General features: G+C 38.9%; 1 protein-coding gene across 2 annotated transcripts in view; it reads right to left on the minus strand.

The window, feature by feature from the left end:
• Nucleotides 1–26178, minus strand: part of CERKL (ceramide kinase like) — a 137328-nt gene that overhangs the window by 13732 nt on the left and 97418 nt on the right. Inside the window, exons 3-8 of one of the 2 annotated variants that reach the window (XM_040227741.1) lie at nt 25681–25812; nt 16819–16882; nt 10276–10418; nt 1651–1725; nt 735–912; nt 596–655 (exon numbers count right to left, since the gene is read on the minus strand). In XM_040227741.1, the coding sequence (XP_040083675.1) occupies nt 596–655; nt 735–912; nt 1651–1725; nt 10276–10418; nt 16819–16882; nt 25681–25812 (652 nt within the window). The remainder of the gene's footprint in view (nt 1–595; nt 656–734; nt 913–1650; nt 1726–10275; nt 10419–16818; nt 16883–25680; nt 25813–26178) is intronic. The other variant, XM_040227742.1, reaches the window with a different exon arrangement.

Here is a 26178-nt window from a genome sequence, read left to right on the forward strand (position 1 = left end):
AAAAGAAAACAAAAGAGACAAAAACACATCACACACAAAAAATGGCATCTATTAAACTTGAGATGGTTGTAGAACTCAACATTATAGCTATTAGACAGGATGTAAAAATATGTGGACAATTCCATTACTGCATTATTTGATTCACTGATTTATCAGTAACAATGATTTTGTTTTGTTTTGTTTTTTTTAAAGACTATAGCACTTCCTTTGTGTGACTTCAAAAAATGTTTTTAGGCTGCACTAGAAATTCTCATGAGGGCAGAAACTACGGATTTTGTTTGCTTGTTCATCAGCTCATTGTGTCCAAAGTATCTGGCATATAGCAGATAATCAATAAATAGCTGTTGAATGGGAAGATGGGTGGATAAATGGATGGGTAGATGGAGGGATGGAGTGAACAGTTGCTTCTGAAGGCAAATGCCAAGCTACATGGTCTAATAGTACCTGTAGCACTCCATGATTCTATATTCTTCACTAATATGATAGAACAACAACAAAATATCCCAAGTCTAATATACTGTTTATATCAAACTATTTTATGCTTTAAAAATAGATAAAGATTCTGGTATTACTTTGAGTGAAGCTTTTAACTTACCTTTCTTCTAAATCCTGAAAGCTGTTAAATGGTAAAAATGATATTTCACATTCTTCTGGCCTACAACATAATGAAATCTGTTTTTAGCAGACATTGACTCTGGGATATGAAATTTGGGGTTTAAGAAAAAAAGACTTACTTTAGTTTTGCCAGTGCCTTCATGATAGCAAAATCCATCCGCTGGTTAGGGGACATCCATCGATGATTTTCTGCCACAGCCAAAGCTCTTCCACCAAAGCCAAACATGGCTGAGAACCCAAAGCGAAGAAACTTGCCCATGGTGCTGAAGGTACAGACATCGACTGGTTGTATATGCCCTTGAATGTTATGCCGGATATTAGTGTCAGTAAATACAGGCAAAATGGCAAACACAGAAGAGCATATTTATTTACTCATGCAAGAAGAAAGTCTCAGGCTACTTTATACTGTAATAAATATGCTGCTTTCTCTTCCACTCTTTTTACCTACAATGACTGCAACTGCCGTTTATAGCTTTTTCAGTTACTAAATGAAGAAAAAGAAAGCAGTAAATTTTGCAGTTTACTGCTATTTTAAATGAAACATTGCTAAGGAAGTAAAGTTGAAGTACATGTGAAAAGTAAACTCAGATTTAACAGATTTGCATATATTAGTGCTTATATGCTTTATATCAGTAGAGATAATAAAAGGTCTAGTGGAAGGACACAGGCTGGAGATTTTTTTCTTGTGCTTTTTTTTTTCTTTTTTCTTTTAATAACCAGTCCCAGAGTTCTGATAGTCAAACAACAGTTCCTGATATTCTGCATGGATTTTCTTGACCTGGTTATAAAGTTGGGATCTTGAATATCATTGTATTTTTTCCTATCCAGATTACAGTAAAACTATATTTTCTACTCTTTATAGCACCTGTATTGTGAAAAATCATCAGTCAAAATAGTGAAACTTTGACTAACTCACTTTCAGTTTTTATTCAAACATTTTTCTGCTTTGAGAGATAAAGAAGCTGTCTTGGCAAGTCTGGAGGAAATAAAATAACCTTCCTTAGAAAACATGAACTTCTTTGGAAGAATTCTTACCCATTATAATGTGCAAAGTTGCAGTTACCACATGAGAAACTCCATGGAGAGAATGTGCCAGTACATTAGTAGATCCTGCCAAATCAAATGTAAAATGTGGATGATCAGCGTGGCAAACATTTTGTGTGGCTTTTTATTTGTTTTACTTAATGTGGTATGTTACACTGATTTATTTGGTATGATGAACCATCCCTGTGAACCTGGGATGAATCCCACTTGGACGTGGTATATGATCTTTTTTATGTGTTGTTGAGTTCCATTGCTATTTTGTGGGGAATTTTTATATCTAAATTCAAAGATAATGGCCTGTAATCTTTTTTAAGGAGTGTCATTGTCTGGTTTTGGTATGAGGGTGATGATGGCTTCATAGAATGTCTTTAAGAGTGTTCCTTCCTTTTCAATTTTTTTGAAGAGTCTGAGAAGAATTGGTATAAGTTATCCTTGAATGTCTGATAGAATTTGCCTGTGAAGCCATCTGGTCCCAGACTTTTGTTTGTAAGAAGTTGTTTTTTTTTTTTTAATTACAGATTCTATTTCACTTCTAATTATCAGTCTGTCCAAATTATCTATTTCTTGCAAACATTTTAAACTAACCATTTGCTCTTACTTTATAGAGATGTGCCTTAAATGAAAAATTACATGGAAGTTCTTAAATTTTTGTTCATATCATAGATGCACACTGGATGGCTACTGAATTATTAATGTTTAAATAACTTAAAAATTAGAAAACAATTTATAGTATTTACTTGCTCACAGCTTCTTCCATTGTGAATGTATATTTTCTACCTGTAAGAGTATTAGCTATATCAAAATCTGCCCCGTTCAACTTTAATAAACAGGCTTCTAACTTTCTTTACCAAAAAGAGCACCAACAGTAGAAGGATGGCTCTGGAAAGCAGAGACAAACACATAAACACACACAAAAAAGCCAAATAATAACTAAGAAAAAATATAAAATCACTTTAAAGTACAAGAGATAGGCTTTAAATTCTTTCTAAAGCTCTTTGTGCAAAGTAATGCTCAAAATCCTTTAAACCAGGCTTCAGCAGTACATGAACTGAGAAATTCCAGCTGGATTTAGAAAAGGCAGAGGAACCGGAGATCAAATTGCCAACATCTGTTGGATCATAGGAAAAACAAGGGCATTCCAAAAACAACACCTACTTCTGCTTCATTGACTATGTTAAAGCCTTTGACTGTGTGGATCACAATAAACTGTGGAAAATTCTTCAAGAGATAGGAATACCAGACCACCTTATCTGTCTCCTAAAAAACCTGTATGCAGGCCAAGAAACCATAGTTAGAACCGGACATGGAACGATGAACTGGTTCAAAATTGGGAAAGGAGTACATCAAGGCTGTATATTGTCACCGTGCTTATTTAACTACTATGCACAGTACATCATGCGAAATGCTGGGCTGGATGAATAACAAGCTGGAATCAAGATTGCTGGGGAAAACATCAACAACTTCAGATATACAGATGATACCACTCAAAGGCAGAAAGCAACGAGAAAGTAAAGAGCCCCTTAATGAGGATAAAGAGATTGAAAAAGCTGACTTAAAATTCAGACTTCCAAAAATTAAGATCATGTGATCTGGTCCCATCATATCATGGCAAATAGATAAAAAGTGGAAATAGTGACAAATTTCATTTTCTTGAGTCAAAAATCACTGCAGATGGTGACTGCAACCATGAAATTAAACCATGCTTACTCCTTGGAAGAAAAGCTATGATAAACCTAGGCAGTATATTAAAAGCAGAGACATCACTTTGTAGACAAAAGTCAGTATAGTTAAAGCTATGGTTTTTCCAGTTAGTCATGCATGGATGTAACAACTGGACCATAAAGAAGGCTAAGAGCCAAAGAATTGATGCTTTTAAACTGTGGCACTGGAGAAGATTCTTGAGAGTCCCTTGAACAGCAAGGAGATCAAACCAGTCAATCCTAAAGGAAATCAGTTCTGAATAATCATTGGAAGGACTGATGCTGAAGCTTCAATACTCTAAACACCTGATGTAAAAAGCGAACTCATTGGAAAAGACCCTGATACTGGGAAAGATTGAGGGCAGGAGGAGAAAGGGGCGACAGAGGATGAGATGGTTGTATAGCATCATCAACTCAATGGACATGAGTTGAGCAAACTCTGGGAGATGGTGAAGGACAGGGAAGCCTGGAGTGCTGCAGTTCATGGAGTCACAAAAAGTCAGACATGACTTAGCAACTGAAAAACAACAAAGCCCTTAACCAAGCTGGGGGGCTCTTCTATTATCTGAGATATTGCATCATAGATGAAGAAAACACTTCTTTCCATGGTATCTGCCACAGTATGAGAATCTGTATTGAGACACAGATTTCTCTATATTGCTAGGATAATTTAAGATCCACATGAATTTTTCCCAAAAGCCTACACAGAAAAAGAGCTCTCTCAAGTCACACCCCTGTAATACTTATGTGTCTGAGATCTTGGGGTAAAGGTCTGCTTTCAAAGGGAAAAATACTAGCTAGCACATTCCCAGGGAGTAAAAAGGATTTAAAATTAAGAAGTTATAATTTTTCTTGATTTAAGTCCAGTAACTACCAAGAGCTGTGCTAGCAAGGATGTGTTGTGTACTACAGCTATCAGGCTTTCCTGGTGGCTCATACAGCAAAGAATCCACCTGCAATGCGAGAGACCTGGGTTCAATCCCCGGGTTGGGAAGATCCCTGGAGAAGAACACGGGAACCCACTCCAGTATTCTTGCCTGGAGAATCCCCATGGACAGAGGAGCCTGGCGGACTATGGTCCATCAGGTCACAAAGAGTTAGACACAAGTAAGTGATTAAGCACACACACACTATAGCTATCGAGGCAAAGACTAGTTCCCTGGCTTTGCTAATCAGGAACTTTCTTGCATGGTCATATGTAATCCCTTTGATTTGTCACTTTGAATGGATATATGCTTGGGTTCTCAGCTGAAGAAGTTGAGGCAGTGCTGCTGCTGCTAAGCCGCTTCAGTCGTGTCCGACTCTGTGCGACCCCATAGACGGCAGCCCACCAGGCTCCCCCGTCCCTGGGATTCTCCAGCCAAGAACACTGGAGTGGGTTGCCATTTCCTTCTCCAATGCTTGAAAGGGAAAAGTGAAAGGGAAGTCATTCAGTCGTGTCTGACTCTTCACAACCCCATGGACTGCAGCCTACCAGGCTCCTCCATCCATGGGATTTTCCAGGCAAGAGCACTGGAGTGGGGTGCCATTGCCTTCTCCTTGAGGCAGTGCAGCCATTATCAAACAATACAATAATAATATGAGGTACCTACCTAAGCATTTAGATTTTCAGACCTCTAATGATACCAATGCAAAGAAATGTCCACCTTGACCAACTAGTAAACTGGTTTTAACTGATTCATCAAAAGGTAGTTTATGTTCTGACCCTTGTTACTCAAAATATCTCCCATAATCAAACAGCAATGGCCACATCTCCATGTTTATTACAATGTTGATTATGAGGCCCCACTCCATGCCTAACAAGTCATAGTCTGCATTTTATAAGATCTTCAGGTTATGTATAATATATGGAGAGGTCCTTCTCCAGAATTTATGGTTCAAGGATCATTTGCATCAACATTACCTGCTGCTACTGCTGCTGCTGAGTCACTTCAGTCGTGTCCGACTCTGTGCGACCCCATAGACGGCAGCCCACCAGGCTCCCCCGTGCCTGGGATTCTCCAGCCAAGAACACTGGAGTGGGTTGCCATTTCCTTCTCCAATGCATGAAAGTGAAAAGTGAAAGTGAAGTCACTCAGTCGTATCCAACTCTTAGCGACCCCATGGACTGCAGCCTACCAGGCTCCTCCGTCCATAGGATTTTCCAGGCAAGAGGACTGGAGTGGGGTGCCACTGCCTTCTCTGACATTACCTGCTAGAGCTTGTTAAAAAGGGAACTTTCTGGGTTCCACCTCCAACCTATGGAAAGGGAGTAGCTGGGAGTGGGGCCCAGAAGTCCATGTCTTAGCAAGTTTTCCAGGTGACTTGTATGCACCCTAAGGTCTGAGAAAAGCAGTCCAGAAATCTATTCCTCAGTGGATCTTTCAGTTCAGCTCAGTTCAGTTCAGTCACTCAGTTGTGTCCGACTCTTTGTGACCCCATGAATCGCAGCATGCCAGGCCTCCCTCTCCATCACCAACTCCCCGAGTTCACTCAGATTCACATCCATCGAGTCAGTGATGCCATCCAGCCATCTCATCTTCTCTCGTCCCCTTCTCCTCCTGCCCCCAATCCCTCCCAGCATCAAAGTCTTTTCCAAATGAGTCAACTCTTCACATGAGGTGGCCAAAGTACTGGAGTTTCAGCTTTAGCATCATTCCCTCCAAAGAAATCCCAGGGCTAGCTGTCAATCACCTGTTGCTGCTGCTAAGTCACTTCAGTCTTGTCCAACTCTGTGTGACCCATAGACAGCAGCCCACCAGGCTCCCCCATCCCTAGGCCTTTCCAATTACCCTTTGACCTTTTATAGGCTGCCTTTGGACATCTAATTGCTAATTAATCTGGACTAGGTGAGGGGAGGGGGAAGCAAAACCAAACCAATCTATTTTACTTCCCAACCAGATTTATGTTGAAGGTTTTGGAGAAGGCTATGGAATTAGAGTGAGATATTTAAGATTATCAATGGATTACAGTACTCCATGAAACACACTTCCTCCATTACCATGGTTAAGGAGGAACAGGCCATTCAAGCATTCCTCTAGGAAGACTATTTAAAAACATAATGTTGTCGTGTGCAGTAGAGAATGACACATATCATAACTCAAGAAAAATAAAGACCATTTAATTCCCTTGAGTTTGAAGTATGCTAAGTATGCCCAAACACAAATCCTCTTAGAAAGATAGAGGTTGCTTTTTATTTTTCTGTCTTCTCAGGCTTTGCAACTTTGCCACTTTCCTTTAATTCCATTGAACTTGGCAGTGATAACAGACATGACCAGAAATCAGAAAACCATTTCAGTCATCTTCTACTCTGCTTATTCTGTACCTTAATCCTGAAGAACTTTTTTTTTTTTAACACTCTGAATTTAAGAGGAAAGTTCATGAAGAAAGTAAATGTAAAATTATAAAGCTATAGATTGCTTCATATTTTTGTTTGAATAATCTAAAAAAGTACAATTTCCTGAAACAAAATGTGATCCATCCAAAAAGATATCTACATGCCAAAAGAACATGCTGCGCACATAAATAAAAACTATGTAATTTTAGCATTCCCACAAAAGCTATAAATGTTCTGCCTCGAGGTAAACATTTTAATTAGCCTGAAAAGTTGTTTTTCTTAACACTACCAGCAACTTTACTCACTGCCACCTCCCCAAATCTGCTAAAATGTGCCACATCCAACGAGTAAGGACAGAAGCAGCAGATCATGTAACGCATGACTGATGGAAGAACCAGGCAGAAACTACAGAGGCAAAAAGAAAAAAAAATTGTCCTTGGAAGTGCAAGCACTTCTGCAGAACAATTAACTTAATTAACCAGACGTCATGAATATTCATAAAGCCATTAATGTCTCCCACATCCAAACAGATAAATGTGATGTAATGACTTCCTAGTCAAGCATATCTAAAATTCTCATGAAAACTGCACCTACACTTCGGTTCTTTGCCTAAAATATCATAGAAATTAACGGTCCCTTGGCAATATTTTATCCTCCTTAAATTAATTGGAATGCATGAATTTATTTATGAATTCTATAGGAATATATGGTTCCCAGTCATCAGTATGTGGATTGAGCCTTGTTTTACATCAACTGGATTTCTTTTTTATTTTTATGTCCTCTTTGGCTTTTTTCTCTATCCTCCCCCTCATCCCTTTAATCGGAATCTCTCTGTATAGTTCCTTAGCACCAGTTCCCATAGCAACAAACACCATTGCTAATGGCCAGTAGTTCAAATACAGGCTTCCCCACATCTGATCCATTTGAGTCTGACCATAATTCAGCAGTTTAGTCTGTTGGCTCAGTGGAGTAATTTACTAAACACTCTCCCTCTGGGTGTCTCTCTCCAGGAGGCAAATGGGTTCAAAGGCAGACTGTCTTCTGCATTCAGCTTAGAAACTTCCTGCCTAGCTCTTGTTACCAGTCTCTACAAAGCCCTGACCAGACATAGAGTCCTCATATTAATTACATCCGGCACCTGATTTCCTCCTATTAGATGCAATCCATAAGCTGGAACTTCTATACAACCACCAAAGTTTTGGCAACAGGCTGGATCTTCTAAACAAAAAATATTCAAATGCCATTTCTATCAATACATATCCACTGTATCTGGAAAATGCTCTCAAAATCAGAAATATGTTTAAAAAGTATGATGATAATAAAATTCAGTGCTATTCCTCTATAAAATCTGAGTTGTATTTTTAAAAGTAAGCATAACCACAATTGTTTCTAGCTCGCTATTCACTTGATGTCAAATGCATACCTGTGGGGACACCCATCCTTCCACTTTGATCCACAGCACTGAATGAGTGATGTCAGGGGTTTAAGTACTATGGAAAAGAAACAGTGAGCTAAGCATATCCACTCTGCCCGAAGGGAAAAGGTTGAGAAAGTTCCACCATTATAGACATACTCCTAAAATGACACAGAAAGGTCAAAGTGTGCTTCCAAAGCATCTTTTTGAATTGATGCATTTTGTTACTGTCTACCTAAAAGGTTTACTTTCACAGATCTTTCTTAACAGGTTTTATAATCATAAGGATATATCCTTATAACCCTCTCCGTTTAAATTTTTGTTTTTATGAAGGACTTTTTACTCTAAAAGAGCATTGGTATGTCTCCTGTTCTTTGTCGATTGATAATACAAGTATACTAAAATCCATACTAAGTGTCTCTGGTTATTGAATGGATAGAAAGTTGATTTCTTTTTCAACTATATGCATTATTTTCTATTTTCATAGGAAACAATACAACTGACCCTTGAACAACATGGGTTTGAAGTGAGAAGATTCACCTAGATGTGGATATTTTTCAGTTGTGAATACTATGCCATGCTGTGTTAAGTCGCTTCAGCTGTGCCTGACTCTTTGTGACCCTATGGACGATAGCCTGCCAGGCGCCTCTGTTCATGGGATTCTGCAGGCAAGAATACTGGAGCGAGTTGCTGTGCCTTCCTCCAGGGGATCCTCCTGACCCAGGGATGGAACTCACATCTCCTGCAGCTCCCACATTGCAGGAGAATTCTTTACTGCTGAGCCACCAGGGAAGCCCGGTGAATACTATGGTGGTGGTGGTTTAGTCGTTAAGTCATGTCTAACTCTTTTGACTCCATGAACTGTAGCCTGCCGGGCTCCTCTGTCCATTGGATTCTGCAGGCAAGAATAATGGAGTGGGTTGCCATTCCCTTCTCCAGAGAATCTTCCCAATCCGGGAAATGACCCAGAGTCTCCTCCTTTGCAGGCAGATTCTTTTACCGACTGAGCTACGAGGGAAGCCCTATATAGTGAATACTATAGTACTTCACTGTTACCAGTGGTTTAAATTTGAGAATGCAGATAAAAGAAGGGCCAACTGTATATTGATCAAGGGTCAACTGTAATTGTTTCCACTCTTCTTATAGAGATGACAATATGTGATGTTTTAAAAAATATATATCACCTTTTTCACTATTGTTTGTTTCAATAATAATTTGGGAGGAAGGACTTGATTAATATAACAAACCTGCCAAAGATGCTGTTGCCTGTTCCAGATGCCAGTGTTGCTCTGGCTATTCTCCCTGACTCACTTCCACTTTCTTTTCCTCTAATCAGGCTTATTCCTAGAGTAGGTTCCCAGAAGGTTGCTCCCTTGTCTAAACCTCCCATTGTTCCCTAACAGCAATTCAGACCCTTTCCTGTGGCATCCAGAAACCACCAAGGTTTAGACCCATTTTGACACCAGTACCACCCAACAAATGTCCTGTGGTCTTTTCTTTCGCATTCCTGGATTTTGCCTTGCCACTTGTTATTTTTGCAGCCAAGAAAATAACTTATTCTTATCTTTCAGGCCAGATCCTACCTATTTTAGGTCCCGTTCAAGTGCCAGTTGCTCTATAATTTCTTTACATTTATTCACGTAAACCTTATTAAGCGTTCATGGTGTCACATTCTGTTCTAGCTGCTGGAGATACAGCAGTCAGGATGAATCCTTTTGCTATTCTCAAACTTATCTATTTATACTTCAATTATGGGAATTGAGTTACTACATTTTATCCCATATGGAATTATAAGCAGTTTGACTGGAGTGGCCCTATTTTGAAATTTCATAACTGGAACTGTGTGATCATTAAAGTTTTATATGGGAAGGTAGAATAATAGTCCCATTTGTTGTTTGCTTAACTATATTAAACTCTGCAAATATACTTCTAATTTAATACCATAATAACCTCATAATGAAGGGGGCATCATGTGTGTTATCTCTCTCTTATTTAGAGAAATAAGGCTCAAAGAAATTAAATAACTTGGGCACCATCTCACATGTCCTAGCGGAGATGCCAAGCATGGGTCTTTCATACTCAAAGTCTGTGCATTTAACTCTGTATGATGCTGTCTAGGTTAGAGAGTAATACAGAAAGAGATGGGGGAGAGGGTTCACTTGGCAAATCCAGGGGCCCTCCCTTGCCTGCTGGTATCACACCAAGCGGAAGCTGGGCTCCCACAGGAGTCAGGATGCTGTCTGTTTCCAACCCTGCATTCTTCTGGGCTCTAAGAAGCAAAGCATGGGCTACTTCACTGGCAGATCCATCTCCACCAACACACACCACACTGGAAAAGAAATTAAGTCAAAGAATGAATGACATCAGGATAACTGGCAATAATTTGTGAAATGTAGACTTTAAAATATTAATCTTACATATTATATTTGCATAATTACTCATAGCTTCAACTATTTCAATATATGTCAATAGATAAGAAGACACTAGCACTGCACTGATAAAGTTTACAAGAAGACATTAGCTGAACTTTATTATGGTTCAACTCAAAAAATATTCAAACATACAGTCTAAAAGTCAGATGAGTGGCTCAGAGGGTAAAGAATCTGCCTGCAATGCAGGTGACCCAGGTTCAATCCCTGGGTCAGGAAGATCCCCTGGAGTAGCGAATGGCTACCCACTCCAGTATTCTTGTCTGGAGAATTCCAAGGACAGAGGAGCCTCGTGGGCCACAGTGCATAAGGTCACAAAGAGTCGGACACGATTAAGCAACTAACATCTCCACTTTTCACTTTCAAGAGGCATTAAAACACTTGAACATGTTAATTCACATCTGACCTGAATTTTGCTTTGTTAATATCCCAAAGCATATTATTTTTATTTTCTGTTAATAAGTCATTGAAATTCATTTAACTAACACAAGCCAAAGCATAAAACCCTGCTAATTTTCAATATAGCTCTGAAAAGACAATAAAAGCTCTGAAAAGCAATAAAAATCATGTAAAATATAAAGCTTTAATTTAAGGAACTACTAATTATCATTAGTTATAAATGTCAATTGCAAACCTGAACTGGTTTTCACCTCTTGGATATTACTGCGATACTGCAATTTTAAAATGAGTGTTACTAGCCTTTGACTCTAGTCAGTACTAAAATTTTTTTAGGACCTCACCATAAGTACAATATAGGAGTGAGGTAGGAATCCATGAAAGTCATACAGAATGTCAGACGTTTTGTCATAGTCATTTGTATTTAAAAGATGTAAAATAACGGGCTTCCCTGACAGCTCAGGGATGAAGAGTCCACCTGCAGGAGACATAGGTTTGATCCCTGACCCAGGGAGACACCACACGCCACGGAGCAACTAAGTTGGTGAGCCACAACTATTGAGCCTGTGCTCTAGAGCCGGGGAGCCCCAGTTCCTGAGCCCATGTGCCCTAGAGCCTGTGCTCTGCAAAAAGGGAAGCCACCACAAAGAAAAGCCTGCGCACGGCAATTAGAGAGTAGCCCTGGCTCGCCACAACTAGAGAATAGCCCACACGCAGGAACAAAAACCCAGCATAGCCAAACATTTAAAAAATAATATTAAATACCAAAACCACATCAACTGACCCAAAGGGAAAGAGTTTGTGTTATTGAGAGCAGGACATGCCCCATGACCTCCCAGGCCCTGTAGCAGAAGAGTCTGCTCGTCTAAAGGAGAAGCAGTTTCTTGGCTCCAGTCCACTGCATCATCCAGGAGGCAGGCTTAGAGGACCACATCTTCTGATTTTTCTAGGGGAGCCACAGGACCTGCTTTGGGGATAAGTCTCCTAACTTATAAACATTAACAACCAGCATTCGATATATTTAAACATTCTTTTCGCCAAACAGAACAGTCTACAAGGCATAATCAGCAGAGGTTCCTGGTTCCCTAAGTTCAAGAAGCTCCAGAAGCTGGTGGATCCTGAGGCTGAGAACACTGTCTCCATCAGCTGCCTCCTCCACCGTGTTCTCAGTCTTCCAGCCCCAGCACCTAGGTGGGGTTCAGGGCTAAGGCTGCACATAGCCTGGGCAATCCAAGGTCCATCCTAACTAGAAGAAATTCTATGATAAGGGATATGACCCAGGTCATGTTTGGCTGGGGATATTATTTTGTGTCAGAACTGATTCCAGCAGCCATCAGTGCAGCCACTGATTCAGAGAAAAGTGATTATACCTACTAAGCACCAACTTCATGTCATATAACATATTGGCTCTTTTCTACTAAATTCTTAAAAATCTGTAAAACAGGCATTAGCCTCATCTTTATATATGGGGAACCCAAGGTTTGCTTTGAATCTTATCTGTATGATTTCAAAGACCTCTATGGACAGATTTTCAAACATTTTGTGGACTTAACTTCTAGTTTGATGCCTGTCTACCAACCAAGAGTGTGTGGCCTAAACATGTAAAGTCATCCAATATATCTAACTGAGCACAAATAACTTGCCTCTTCCATATCATATGGTAACATTTGACCCCTGGAATCCTGGATGCAGTTAAAGCGCTGTGTACATGTTAACTCTAACTGCTAGAGTTAGTAGAAATGAGCCTTTCTCAGGACACATATGTGAGTTGCTCAGTCGTGTCCAACTCTTTGTGACTCCATGGACTGTAGCCTGCCAGGCTCCTCTGTCCATGGAATTCTCCAGATGAGAAATCTGAAGTGGGTTGCCATTCCCTTCTCCAGGGGATCTTTCTGAAACAGGGATCAAATCCAGGTCTCCTGCATTATAGGCAGGTTCTTAATTGTCTGAGACACCAGAGAAGCACATATAGGAATATGCTCTACTACAAAAACCTTTGAAATATTGTCATAAAGCATTCTGTGTTAGATAGTTTGAAACTAAAACAAATGATAATTACAATAATAAAGTAACAGTGAACAATTACTATGTATCAGATGTTGTCAGCACTGTCCATGTAGTAATTTATTTAATTTGAACAATAACTACACACAGTATACACTTTTACTCCCAATTCACAGATTTGGAAAATAAGACATAAAAAGATTAAGCAACTGTTCCAAGGTCATACCATGGTAAGTTATAGAATGAGATTTTGAAATAAGACAAGTTGGTCTTAGAAACTACACTACTATTTGATATATTAGACTCCTTTCTTACATAGAAGACCCATTGAAAATAGCCTTATGAGAGTTTTATTATTTTGGAAATCAGTTTACCAGTAGAATCACTGTGCAATTAAATAAGAGAAAAGAACTTATGTTGACAAATACTAGATCATTAAGATCCTCTTGAGATATAGTTACCCAACCTAGGGAATATACTCAATATAAACATGAAAGAGTCTAGCTATTAAAAGAAAAGGCCAAAAAAAATAACCTTTTAAAATGGGTTCATTTAATCACACTTAAGAGTTACCCTAAAACGTAACCCTTTGGAAGTAGTACACCTTGTGTTTTCAGAATAAATTCTTTCATGCCTGACCAAAAGTAAAGCTTTGCTGTCTAGAAAAGCACAATTGGGAGCTAATATCTCATTTCTCTTTATTAAAAGTGATAAAAAAATATAAATGAGTGTTTGTGTATTTGTCTATCAACCCACATCATTATTAAAATGTTTATTATTGGATTTTCAACTTAAATTTTTTCTTGAGAAGAGATACTTTTTAACCTTACTAATACAGATATCACAGTGGTGATAGAATGTCATTGTAAGCCAAATAATACCTAGATTCTCATAAATTCAAATGAAGGAAAAAACTAATTCAACAAACTAAAGTTTTAAAATGCTGTGAAACCAAATAATAAAATATTAGTGTATGTATCTTGTCTGGAAAATTCCATGGACAGAAGAGCCTGGCAGGCCGCAGTCACAAAGAGACATGACTAAGAGACAGCACACGCAATATATGTATAATTACATAAGAGCTACAGATTAGCTTAACCCTTTTCACACATACAAACACAACTGTTTCTGCTTCAACTCTATGCATCTGATATTACTCTTTTCTTTGCCTTTACAAAACTTCCTGTTCATGCCCAGTATAGAGGAGGCAATATGGAAACTGACAAGAGTTTCCTCGGTGGCTCAGATGATAAAGAATCTGCCTGCCATGCAGGACACCTAGGTTCAATCCCTGGATCAGGAAGATCCTCTGGAGAAGTGAATGCCTACCCACTCCAGTGTTCTTGCCTGGAAAATTCCACAGACAGAGGAGCCTGGCAGGCTACAGTCCACGGGGTCGCAAAGAGTTGGACAGAACTGAAAACACATAATACATGGGAATGGACGCTCCTGCAAACTCCAGCAGTGGGTCTGAGAGTGTTTGCTGGGACACACTGGAGTTGCATACCAGCTGTCATGAGGACTGATACACTGTTCTTGCTGGCAGTAGGAATATGTCACGATGTGTCTTCATAAAAACATATGCAACTCATTAAAAACAACTTCAAAATCTTAATAATCTTCTTAAACATTATTTACTGAATCATTTTGCTTCTGAATAATATCATAGAATTTCTCTAGGATCTCAATCTCTGGTCTATGTCTAAAATCCTTTAAGTGATTTCCTTCTCACTCCCTATCAATAGCTCCAGTAGAGACAGGCAAAGATGCCTCAGGCTCAAGTTGAGCCCTTCTTCCATCAAAATACCAAAGAATCCTGGGGTTACTTCATCCTGTCCTTGAGTCTTTTACATCAATTTCTCAAAAAGTACTCCTACAACTACTCCTCAAACAGATTCAGGAACAGGGTGCTCACGAATGTAGTGTGTTCCACTTTCAAACAATTCTACTTGTTAGAGAATTGTTCTCTGGAAGTGCCTACAGAAACTGTTTCTGCTGTTCTCCTTATATATATGCCTTTCTATGTAATTCTAAGTAGAATGACTTAAAATGATCATTTTATTAAGATAGTTATCCCAAGCACTATTTTAGCTCCTGCTGAAATAACTGGACTCAAAAAACCAAATGAACTATTTAAAGGATCTTAGAAACAGAAGACTTCCAAAAGAAATTTTAAATTATTATAAATCCTAAATTAATTGGCATGCTATACAGTGAAATCACTGGAGCTCAATTAACATAATGGCTAGGTAAACTATTTGGTGAAAAAAAAATGTAGGTAATAACTAAAGGATCTATAGATCTTGTAGTGCCATACTGCAAAATAACACCACCTGCCATGTGGAATAAATAAGAAGTATGTTCATGTAGAGAGAAAACATTATTCTGTTGCACTTAAGCTATAATTTTTCATCATTCTGCAAAATTCTTCTTGATCCTTGCACAGTTAGTTACCAATGGACCTTATTTATAGATAATACATTTCCCGGAACACTTCATAATGTTAAAAGGCAAGACAAGGTGTAATACCTACAATATCTGTTGTTCTTATTATATAACCATGTTTTAAAGCAAGAACTTATTTGCAATGCAACATCTCTTATACATTCACAAGCTGTGTTTCAGGACCATGTAGCAAATTAAGGTAGGTAGCTGGTAGGCATGATTCCCCCAATTACTTCTCTTAAATTGTATACTTGCAAGGTAATTTCCTAAATGTAGCCTATTAATCAATCTGTCGAGCCCTAAGTATAAGGCTCTGCAGCAATCTCCTACCTCATATTCTTCATGCTCAATATTTATAGACCAGTGCCATCTAGATTCACTCCCTTCGATTAAATTCCTTTTTGAAAAATTATGTCTTACTTACCAAACTTTCTTCTTCATCCAATATTTTTCCTCACCCCAAAATATTAAGTTTTTCTGAAAACTGACCTTGGTAATGCTCCAATCTGATTGCATCACTTTCCTCTCTAACACATTCTAATAATTTTTCAGGAGGAGTAAAGCCTTCCATTACAGTTGAAAGACCCAAATGCCCTTCCTGATACTGTGAGTCTATTGCTGCCCACCGCCACTGACATCACCATGTGACAGAATAATTCACATGCCTGCCACCTTTTAAAACTCTGAAACATCCACCCTTGCAAAAAAATCTTCCCTAAAAGAATAAGCTTTTAGTCTTGTACATCAATCCAGCACTTTAGCAAATTGATTCACCTACATTTTTAAAATGTCAATTGAAATATATGTCACTTGCCTTGTTTCTAATGTTTGCATGCTAGTGAAAAATTTCTACACGTGCCAGCAATGTATTGCAAACAACAGTTTCTAATGCCTACTATGAATAGCACACTTATTTGGTAGCAACTAAATTATAGAAAATAAGTAAAATCAGCACATTTTTTTCATCCTAAAAATAATGCATTTGTTTTTATAAAATATTTACACCCAATCATAGCCAAATTAACCCGGGGGTAGCTACTAAAACTATCAATAAATTTGCAAAAGAGGATCATAGTATAGTTATGCCATATGACCAATATATTATCTTCCATCGATGCTTTTCTGGATACTCACAGGGTTAAAGCCAAAAATTAAGAACTCTAGACGCCAATATATGTTCATAAGGTAAGTATGAGGTAGCACACGGTAACTTCCCAGTACTTATATTCACATCCCTCCTTTGGCGTTTCTATGCACAGTCCACTGAGGTAGATGACTGTGCCATATTACATTACCATCATTAGCTGTTACTACACATATATGAATGAAATACAGCCCAATTACATACATCACAAATAGCTAAAACCTGTAAGTTCCAAATATGTGACTAAAAACTAATGAAACTACTTAATAACATAAGCTCTATGGTATATGTAGACGAAGAATACAACCTACCCATCAAATCCCTGTAGTTCACATTCTTTGAGTAGTGACAGGGCATGCCCTTCATATTCTGTTACTATATTAGAAGAGAGAGAAAAAAAGAAAAACGTAAAAGTTTTAAATGAATGATCTACACTTTTTAACTTGGTTTGGCAAAATAATATGCTAAACATATGGTCAGGTCGTAAAGCAAGATTTATTCTTGAATATTTACATTTTAATCATGGCAAGGAGGATTAAGTGTTACTTGCCCAATGTGTTTTATAGTTTTATGTAAAAGAGGGTCATATATTTATTCCAACTACATAAGTCATTTGGGGATATCCCATTAGATAATTTATCTTGGTGCCTGTCAGTTTAGTGTTCCCTAAATAAGACACATTTCCTTTAAATCAGAAGCCTAGGAGCAGCAGTATTTTGAAAATAAGGCATATTAGCTGGCATGAGATAGTCAATGTTAAATCGCTTTGGCAACCTCACATGAATAAATTACTTGAAAGGTTAGTGTAAGATTTACATACTAGAAGAATGTGTGTCTGGAACTGCTAGACTAAAAAGAGGAGGAGCTGGATGTGAAAACGTGAAGCCAAGCCAACGCCAATGATAACAGACCCAATGCCAAGGAGGGTGGCGCGCAGGCCCACCAGAGCCCAGATTCTCCGAGGAAATGAATCTGTCACTCCCTATCGCTGTCTCTACAGTCATGATGCCCTATACAGTATTGCAAATGCCAGTGAAGACAGGATAAACTGGCACACTGCAGATGGCACCACATGGTCCAACTGCATTTAGCATTTTCTGGGGCAGCTCTGCCAGAAGAGACAGCCCAGCTGTATCCACCCATCAAAGATTTCTGCTGACTGAGATGACACTGCAGATGGATTTTTTGTGTAAGAATGTGCATCATTATATGTGAGATTACATTAATCTTTCATGCCTGTCTGTCCCTGGTGCCAGCATGGTTCAAGCTTTTCCTACAATGTTTTTAGATATTGTTAAAAATTATTAGTCTTGGTGTCTAAAAGAATCATTCTGTACCCAGCAGCATTACACTGTAATTTTCCCACAGCTTATTCAAATGCTGTTAACATTCACAGGAATAAAACTTCTCTATTAAATTCTATTTAACAGAAAGTGACAAGAAAACACAATATAAAATATCAACATTAATAAACAGGTTATCATCCATGACTGTGTGCTGATCATTCATCTGTAACTTCAGTAAGTAGCTGCAACCTTAAAAACAAAATAATAAAGTATCTTACAAACACACATTAAGAATAATTAAGGGTATTAGGGAAGAAATATTTATGCTAAGAGTCAGTTTATCAAGTCTCGGTTTTATTCCAAAGATGGCTTTGGTAAAGCTTTCCACATCCAAAATAAAATTAGCCTTAAAAATATCTTCTGGTTAAATGATATTTCTACTTACCAAAAAATCTGAAATAATAGTCTATTTCTTCCTTTCATCCTGCAGGGGAAATGTGTGTGTGTGCACGTGCTAAGTTGCTTCAGTCGTGTCTGACTCTATTAGACCTTACAAACTGCCGCCCACCAGGTTCCTTTGTCCACGGGATTCTCCAGGCAAGAATCCTGGAGTGGTTTGCCATGTCCTCCTCCAAGGGATCTTTCCAACCCAGGGATCGAACACATGTCTCCTGAAATGGCAGGCAGAGTCTTTACTACGGAACCACCTGGGAAGCCCCATTCAGGAGTAAAAGGAATCAAAACGTGTATTTATACAGGATATTATGGGCTCTGAAAGCAGAAAGAGCCAGATTCAAATCACTCCAAATAAACAACATGGGCTGCCAGGAAGCTGCAGTATCACAAGAAAGCTACTAGCCTCTTCTTTCAGTTACATTCCTTTGACAATCTGACTGACACCTCTCTTATATAGGAAATTTGGAGTTTTCATTGTTTACAACTCTTTGAACACACAGTTCTCACTGCTAGGATCCCTATACACCTCAACCTTCAGTTGAAATATTACTTCTTCAGAAAGCCAATATTGGAGAAAAGTAATGTCCTGAGGTTGATATTGATTGGTGGTAAGGAAACAGGCTAAAGTTAAATCAGATGAGCTTTGACTCTAACATAAAAGAAACATTTCTTGGTTTGGTGAGAAAAGTCTGTAACAGGATAAGATACTGAAATGCCATTTTCTTTTCTGTCTCGTAGGCACTTCAAACTTAGTAAGTTCAAGTACCAGCCATCATTCTCACCTTCAAAAACACTGCCTCTCCATTACATCATTCTTTCTAGTGTTCCATCATCCATTCCTCACTACCCAAGACAGGAAATGGCTTCTCCCTAGAGTATCCCTTTCTTTCACTCTCTGCAACCACTCTATGCCCAAAGCCAGTTGTTCCTGCCTTTTAATTATGCTGTCGCATTCCAACATTCCTCAAGCTGATGCCCTAGACCCAGTCACCATAATTTCTAATGTGCAAACTACATCAGCCTTTCCTCCAGTCTCCCTCTATTTACCCACTCTAGCCAGAATGATCTTTCTTAAGCATACGTTTGATCACACCTCTTCCCTACATAAACTCCATTGATGACTATTCATTGTCTACAGGGATAAATTCCAACTCCCTAAGTGATATCCTAGTATTAGAAATGGATTGGTCATGTATATCCATAATTATTCAAGGGAAATAAAAAGAACTTTTTGCCCATAATTCTCTCTCTCTAGCTAGATCTGATTTGTGAACATTTACGATCCAGATTTTTGTTAACATGTAGGTATAATTGGGAGGGAGTAATGCCTCAGCTGACTAGCATCTTTTTAACAGTTTTATCAGATCACCTAGCTTTCTGCTGGGTGAAATCAGGAGAAATAGGCGGTATCTCCATGGAAGGGAAGGCTTCAAATAGATATCAAGAGCCAAAGGGAAAGAATCCAAAGAAATTTGGTAAAAGTGTCAAAAGTTAAACACATGATCCCAGAAGGAGGGAAAAAAGTGACAAAAAAACCTACATTCTTGACGGCTCTGCCCAGGGTCAGACAGGAGATAAAATTATCTGGTGACAAAGCACTCCCATGGGCCCTGAGCTGGCAGAGATCAAAGCTACATTCAGAGACGTGTCTTTGACCACGATAATGATGATGAACATAAGAAGGTCTAGGAGCTGTGTGACTATAAAGATTGACTGAAGAAAATGGAACTGCCTGTCTTGAACAAGTGAGATCAAGGGAGTACATGATATCTGTTTTCAAATACCTCAAAGATTGTACACACAAGATGGGACACACTTATTTCATTTATTTTGTACGGTGGCGCTAGTGGTAAAGAACCCGTCTGCCAGTACAGGAGACATAAGAGACACGGGTTTGATCCTTGGGTCGGGAAGATTCCCCTGAAGGAGAGCATGGCAACCCACTGCAGTATTCTTGCCTAGAGAATCCCCACGGACAGAGGAGCCTGGCAGGCTACATCCACAGGGTCGCAAAGAGTTGGACAGAACTGAAGCAAGTTAGCAGGCACAAAAGATAAACATCAACACGGAAAGTCACAAGGAGGCAAACATCAGCTCACAAGTTCTTGCAGTTTACATTTCCCACAGACATTTGGCAAAGGGTCAAGTAGGTTTGCAATCCAGCTAATACTCTTATTCAACGTGCTAGGTGACTTTGGACTACATCAGCCCAGAAGAAAGAGCAGCTGTTAGTAAGTGAGGACAAAGGAGGTGCCTTTTTCTAATACGTACAGGGGCACAGTGACTCTGAACTCCAGTTGAGAATGCCCATCACTATTGTCCAGTAACAGCACGCACTGATCCACCACATGACGCCCAGGCCCAGGCTGTGGAGTGCCCCGGGAGTGGCGCTTCTTCCACTAGGAATGCCATACTCCTGCACTCCACCATAGGAGAGAAATTGAACTAGAGGGCCTCCACAGTTCTTCCCAGTTTAATTTCTCGGCTGCCTTGACTTTTTCAATCTCGTTGTTCTATGAGTTATCCTATGAGGTCCAGAATTCCTCTCACACCTTTAACAGTGTAATTCTTAAAGTCTGCTCTGCTTTGAGAGGAAGAGAAAGAAACGGTATCATATGCCAGAATGGGCTTTCCACTCTTGCTTTTTGATTCATGTACCAAGTTATTAGGAATAAATAACTTTTTAAGGTTCTTCTAGTTCTTCTGATATGATTATTACATAAGATACTGCACTGAAAGTAGCAGCAGAGGGGAGATGCTCCTTTAGCTCAACTATTTCAAAAGATGCCGATCTATATTTAGAAGGAGTTAGACTTTCAGCACTAACCAAAATGAAATTAATATACTATCATTAGTGTGGTGAGAATCTTTTTTTTTAAACAGGAAGTCTGTACCTTTTGACACCCTTCAACCCTTTCTCCCCCACCACCAAACCTCTGGAAATCTGTTCTCTGTATCTACATGTTCTGATTTGTTTGCTTGGGGGAATTTTTAAAAATATTCCACATATAAGTGGGATCATATGGCTTTTGACTTATTTCACTTACCACAGTATCCTGAGGGTCCTTTTATATTTCCCCAAATGGAAAGATTTCCTTCTTTTCTATGGCTGGAAAGTATTCTGTGGTATGGCATGTACACACACACACACACACACATACATATACACACATTTTCTGTATCCATTCATCAATTAATGAACACTTAGGCTGATTACATGTCTTGGCTATTGTAATGAAAATAAAATGTAATGAAAAATAAAAACAAATATATACAAATGGGAACCTAATTAAACCTAAAAGCTTTTTCATAGCAAAGAGAACTATAAACAAGATGAAAAGACAACCATCAGAATGAGACAAAATATTTGCAAATGAAGCAACTGACAAGGGATTAATTTCCAAAATATACAAACAGCTCATGCAGCTTAATACCAGAAAACAAAGAACTTGGTCAAAAAATGGGCAAAAGACCTAAACAGACATTTCTCCAAGAAGACATACAGAGGGCGAACAGGCACATGAAAAGATATTCAGCATCACTAATTAGAGAAAGTGAAAGTGAAGTCGCTCAGTCATGTCCGACTCTTTGCGACCCCATGGACTGTAGCCCACCAGGCTCCTCCATCCATGCGCATCAAAGCTATAGTGAGGTGTCACCTCACACTGGTCATCATAAAAATATCTACAAACAATAAATGCTGGAGAGAGTGTGGAGAAAAGGGAACCCTCGCACATTGTGGGTAGGAATGTAAATTGATACAGCCACTATGGAGAACAGTACAAAGCTTCCTTAGAAAACTAACGATAAAACTACCATATGACCCAGCAATCCCACTCCTGGGCATATACGCAGAGAAAACCATAATTCCAAAAGATACCTGAGCCCCAGTGGTCACTGCAGCACTGCTTACAATAGCCAGAACATGGAAGTGACCTAAACGTCCATCGACAGAGGAATGGATAAAGGGGTCATACATATATGCAATGGAATATTATTTATCCATAAAAAAGAACAAAACTGTGCCGTTTGAAGAGATGTGGATGGGCCTAGAGACTATCATGCAGGGTGAAGAAAGTCAGAAAGAGAAGAATAAATATCGCATGTTAATGCATGTATGTGGGATCTACAAAAATGGCACAGATGAACCTTCTTGTAAAACACGAACAGACACACAGTATCGAGAACAAACGTACGGACACCAAGCGAGAAAGGGGAGTGGGATAAACTGGGGGACTGCCATATATACACTTCTCTATAAAACAAATACTAATGAGAACCTACTGTAGAGCACAGGGAACGCTATTCAGTGCTCTGTGGTGACCTACATGAAAAGAAATCCAAAAAAGAGGGGTTATACGTACCCATGTAGCTGGCTCACCCTGCTGTACGCAGAAGCTAACACAGCATTGTAAAGCAATTACGCTCCAATAAACTTTTTTTAAAGAACTAGCGCTGTAATGCATATGGGGGTACAGATCTCTTTTGAGTCAGTGTTTTTGCTTCCTTTGGCTAAATACCCAGAAGTGTGGAATTGCTGGAGCATATGGTCCGCATGTGTGTGTGCCGTCATGTCTGACTCTTTGTGACCCCATGGACTGTAGCCCACCAGGCTCCTCTGTCCATGGAATTTTTCAGGCAAGAATACCGGAGCTGGTTGCCATTTCCTCCTCCAGGGGATCTTCCCAACCCAGGGACTGAACCTGCATCTTCCGCATTGGCAGGCGGATTCTTTATCACTGAGCCACCAGGGAAGCCCTTATGATGAATACATCTTGTTACAAGTTTTACATCATGCCTCATTACACAGCACTCTCTTAATGAATTCATCATCATATAGAATTTATTACATAATTCATAGTCCATTTGGAGTCAGCGGCGCACAGAACGTATATTAAAACAATGGTCACGCTGGACATGCAGAAAATTTGTACTCTTTCTGTTTTACTCTTTCATAAAAGATACTTTTTAAAAGTGTGAGTTGACTCTTATTATTACATAATTTATGAAATTAAAATATGCCACATTATGACCATGTTTCTATAGCACTTTACAATATACAAGGCAGTTTTAAATATACAACCTTATTCAAACTAAAAAATTATATAGTGAGATAGGCAGGATAAAATTTTTCAGATAGCCACATGTTTATTGTGTCTTTCACATAAAATAGGAAACATTTTAAAAATATAAATATTAAGCCAATATACATACCCAAATGTTTTCATAAGCAAAAGATATAATTTTATAATTTTGCCTGCAGCAGGTGTGTTAGGCAGCCAATAATTAGCCATTCTGCACAAATATATAAATAAATTCTAAATTTGCATTTATGTCATATTCTAATTTTATTTTATGTTAAACTAAATATCATATTTGATAACATTTAAATTTTAGGGGAAAAAGCTTCTAGACATAATATTTTTCTCTCCAATACAATTATTAAAAAGGAAAGCACATTCTTACCATTTCCTCTACCTTAGTTCAAGCCTTGTAGGCTGGTTTTCTTTCCTCCAGTGCCTCCCTCACGTTTTCTGATCTTTATCCTGATGACGTAATCATCTTTGCTAAACTAAATTACAACACCATGATAAAAAATGTGCAGCACCGTGGGATCAACGCACAAACAGTAAACTCCCAATTGCAGCACTAAAGATTTATCCTTACTCTGGACTCAGACTTCCTCTTGTGCGCCTTGTTGGGAGCCTTCCCAACTTCATTTCAGGTGCCCTCGGCCTTTAGGAGAAGGGGGTCCCACTGCATCTCCTAGGAAGGGTCTTGCTGCCTAAGAAAGTGCTCCAGGTGAAGCATACATAAGACATTAGGACAGTCAAATTAATAAGAAAAAATTTTAATCCTCATTCAGGATTAAAACATGTTGAATCCCTCACATATGCACACCTCTTCCCATCCCACTAGGTTTCAATGAAGAAGAACCAAATTCATTGGCAACCATTTTACAGTGATGGAAAGGACCATATTTAAGATGAAGCCAAGGTTAATGAAAGAAATACCAAAATACTATGGACACAGCGCACACAGGCATACCCATCCATCAAGTCACGAGATGTAGGTTTTAAACCTTATTTACATTGATTGTGAGACTCATCTCCCTTGGTTGTGGCTGAGCAAAGCCAGGTCATTCTGGGCACCTTCCTCAGGAACTTATAACTGGGACTAGGAGATTCCAAGTGCATTCTAGCCTTGTATCCTGAGTAGGCTTATGCAACACTCTTCATCAATTAAAATTCACTACACATTTATATTATCTGTTTAGTGGAAACAGAAGCTGCTGCTGCTGCTGCTAAGTCACTTCAGTCGTGTCCGACTCTGTGCGACCCCATCGACGGCAGCCCACCAGGCTCCCCCGTCCCTGGGATTCTCCAGGCAAGAACACGGGAGTGGGCTACCTAAAAGTAAAACCAGCAAAACTGAGGGTATGATTAACAACAGCATCAACCCTCCTGACCTCATCCCCTTGGGAAAAATAAGAGTCCCTAAGAAATCAAAGCAGCTCCCTGGTGGTCTAGTGGCTAGGATTCAGTGCTTTCACCGCCGCGGCTGGGGTTCAATTCCTGGTTACGGAAATCTTTGGGCTTCCCTCACAGCTCATAGTTGGTAAAGAATCTGCCTGCAATGCAGGAGACCCAGGTTAGATTCCTGGGTTGGGAAGATCCTCTGGAGAAGGAAATGGCAACCCACTCCAATATTCTCGCCTGGAGAATCCCATGGATGAGGAGCCTAGCAGGCTACAGTCCATGGGATCACAAGAGTTGGACACAACTTAGTGACTAAACCACCACCGCCAAGCAATAAAGGAATTTGGTCACCAAATTTTAACAGCTGAAAGAATTTTACTATCTTCTTTCTATGAACTTCAGCATTAGCAAATTTCTGTTTTACTGCCCACAAACCTAAACACCTCTCTTGTTTTAGACAATGATTTTAAGCTGCTGGCTTCTTCAAATTCATCTAAATCAGCTGTTAAGTGCTGAGTTTTGACCCAACCAGCAGGGGTCAGAGTCAGAACAAAAACCACCTAATGAAGGATTTCATGGAAGACATCTAACATTTAAGTGAGCAAAAATCAATCACTGCTGAACTGCAGAGATAATGTGCAAATAGCCAGCATCCCAATGAAGTACTAAAACATGTGCAGGCCCCTTAAATATGATATCTAATAACTTTTAAAGTCTGAAAAAGGTCTAAAGAGACAACAGTGATACTCTAATAAAAAATAATACAATTGAAACAAAATAATTGAATTATAATCCTGTAGCCGGCTGCAGTAAATTATCAAAGCACATAAAGAAGCTTTAGATATTACAAGTAGTTTCCTAAATTTGACTCAAGAACAAACTCAAGGTTATCTTGCTTCCTCAAGTGTGATTTTTTTTTTTAAAGGTGAAATTATGTTCTGAAAATACTTACTTGTTACATCAGTCTTTATTCCCGCAATCTTCAACAGTGGTTCAACCTTTTCATAATAGACCTGAGTAGCTTCTTTTTTGTGGCTTTGGGGGTTAAGGAGTATTTTTAATGACTTTGGTCTGTTTGAAAATCCTAAGAGGAAAACATGAAGACAGAAATTATAAACTCTGTCAGCACTTTTTCCTTGCCCTTTAAACCACACACTAAAGCCAGTTAGAATGTGATACACCTATTTAATTAGTATTTGCTATTTTTATTTGAAATCCTGGCAAGAGCTTTCCTGAATACAGCATTATTTTCAAACATTTCACATTCCCTAGCAATGAAATAGGAATATCTTTCTTAAAGTTAAGTCCTGAGTTATAACAAAGCATTTTTAACCTAAGAAGGAAGGTGTGAATGAAAACAACTTTGTGAATATTAGATGATTTTTATGTATATTTACCAAATCACCAATAATAGTGAATATATCCAATGCTTCTTAAGCACCTGTTTTTG

This window comes from Oryx dammah, unplaced genomic scaffold (genome assembly GCF_014754425.2).
Source record: "Oryx dammah isolate SB20612 unplaced genomic scaffold, SCBI_Odam_1.1 HiC_scaffold_27, whole genome shotgun sequence".
Lineage (NCBI taxonomy): Eukaryota > Metazoa > Chordata > Mammalia > Artiodactyla > Bovidae > Oryx > Oryx dammah.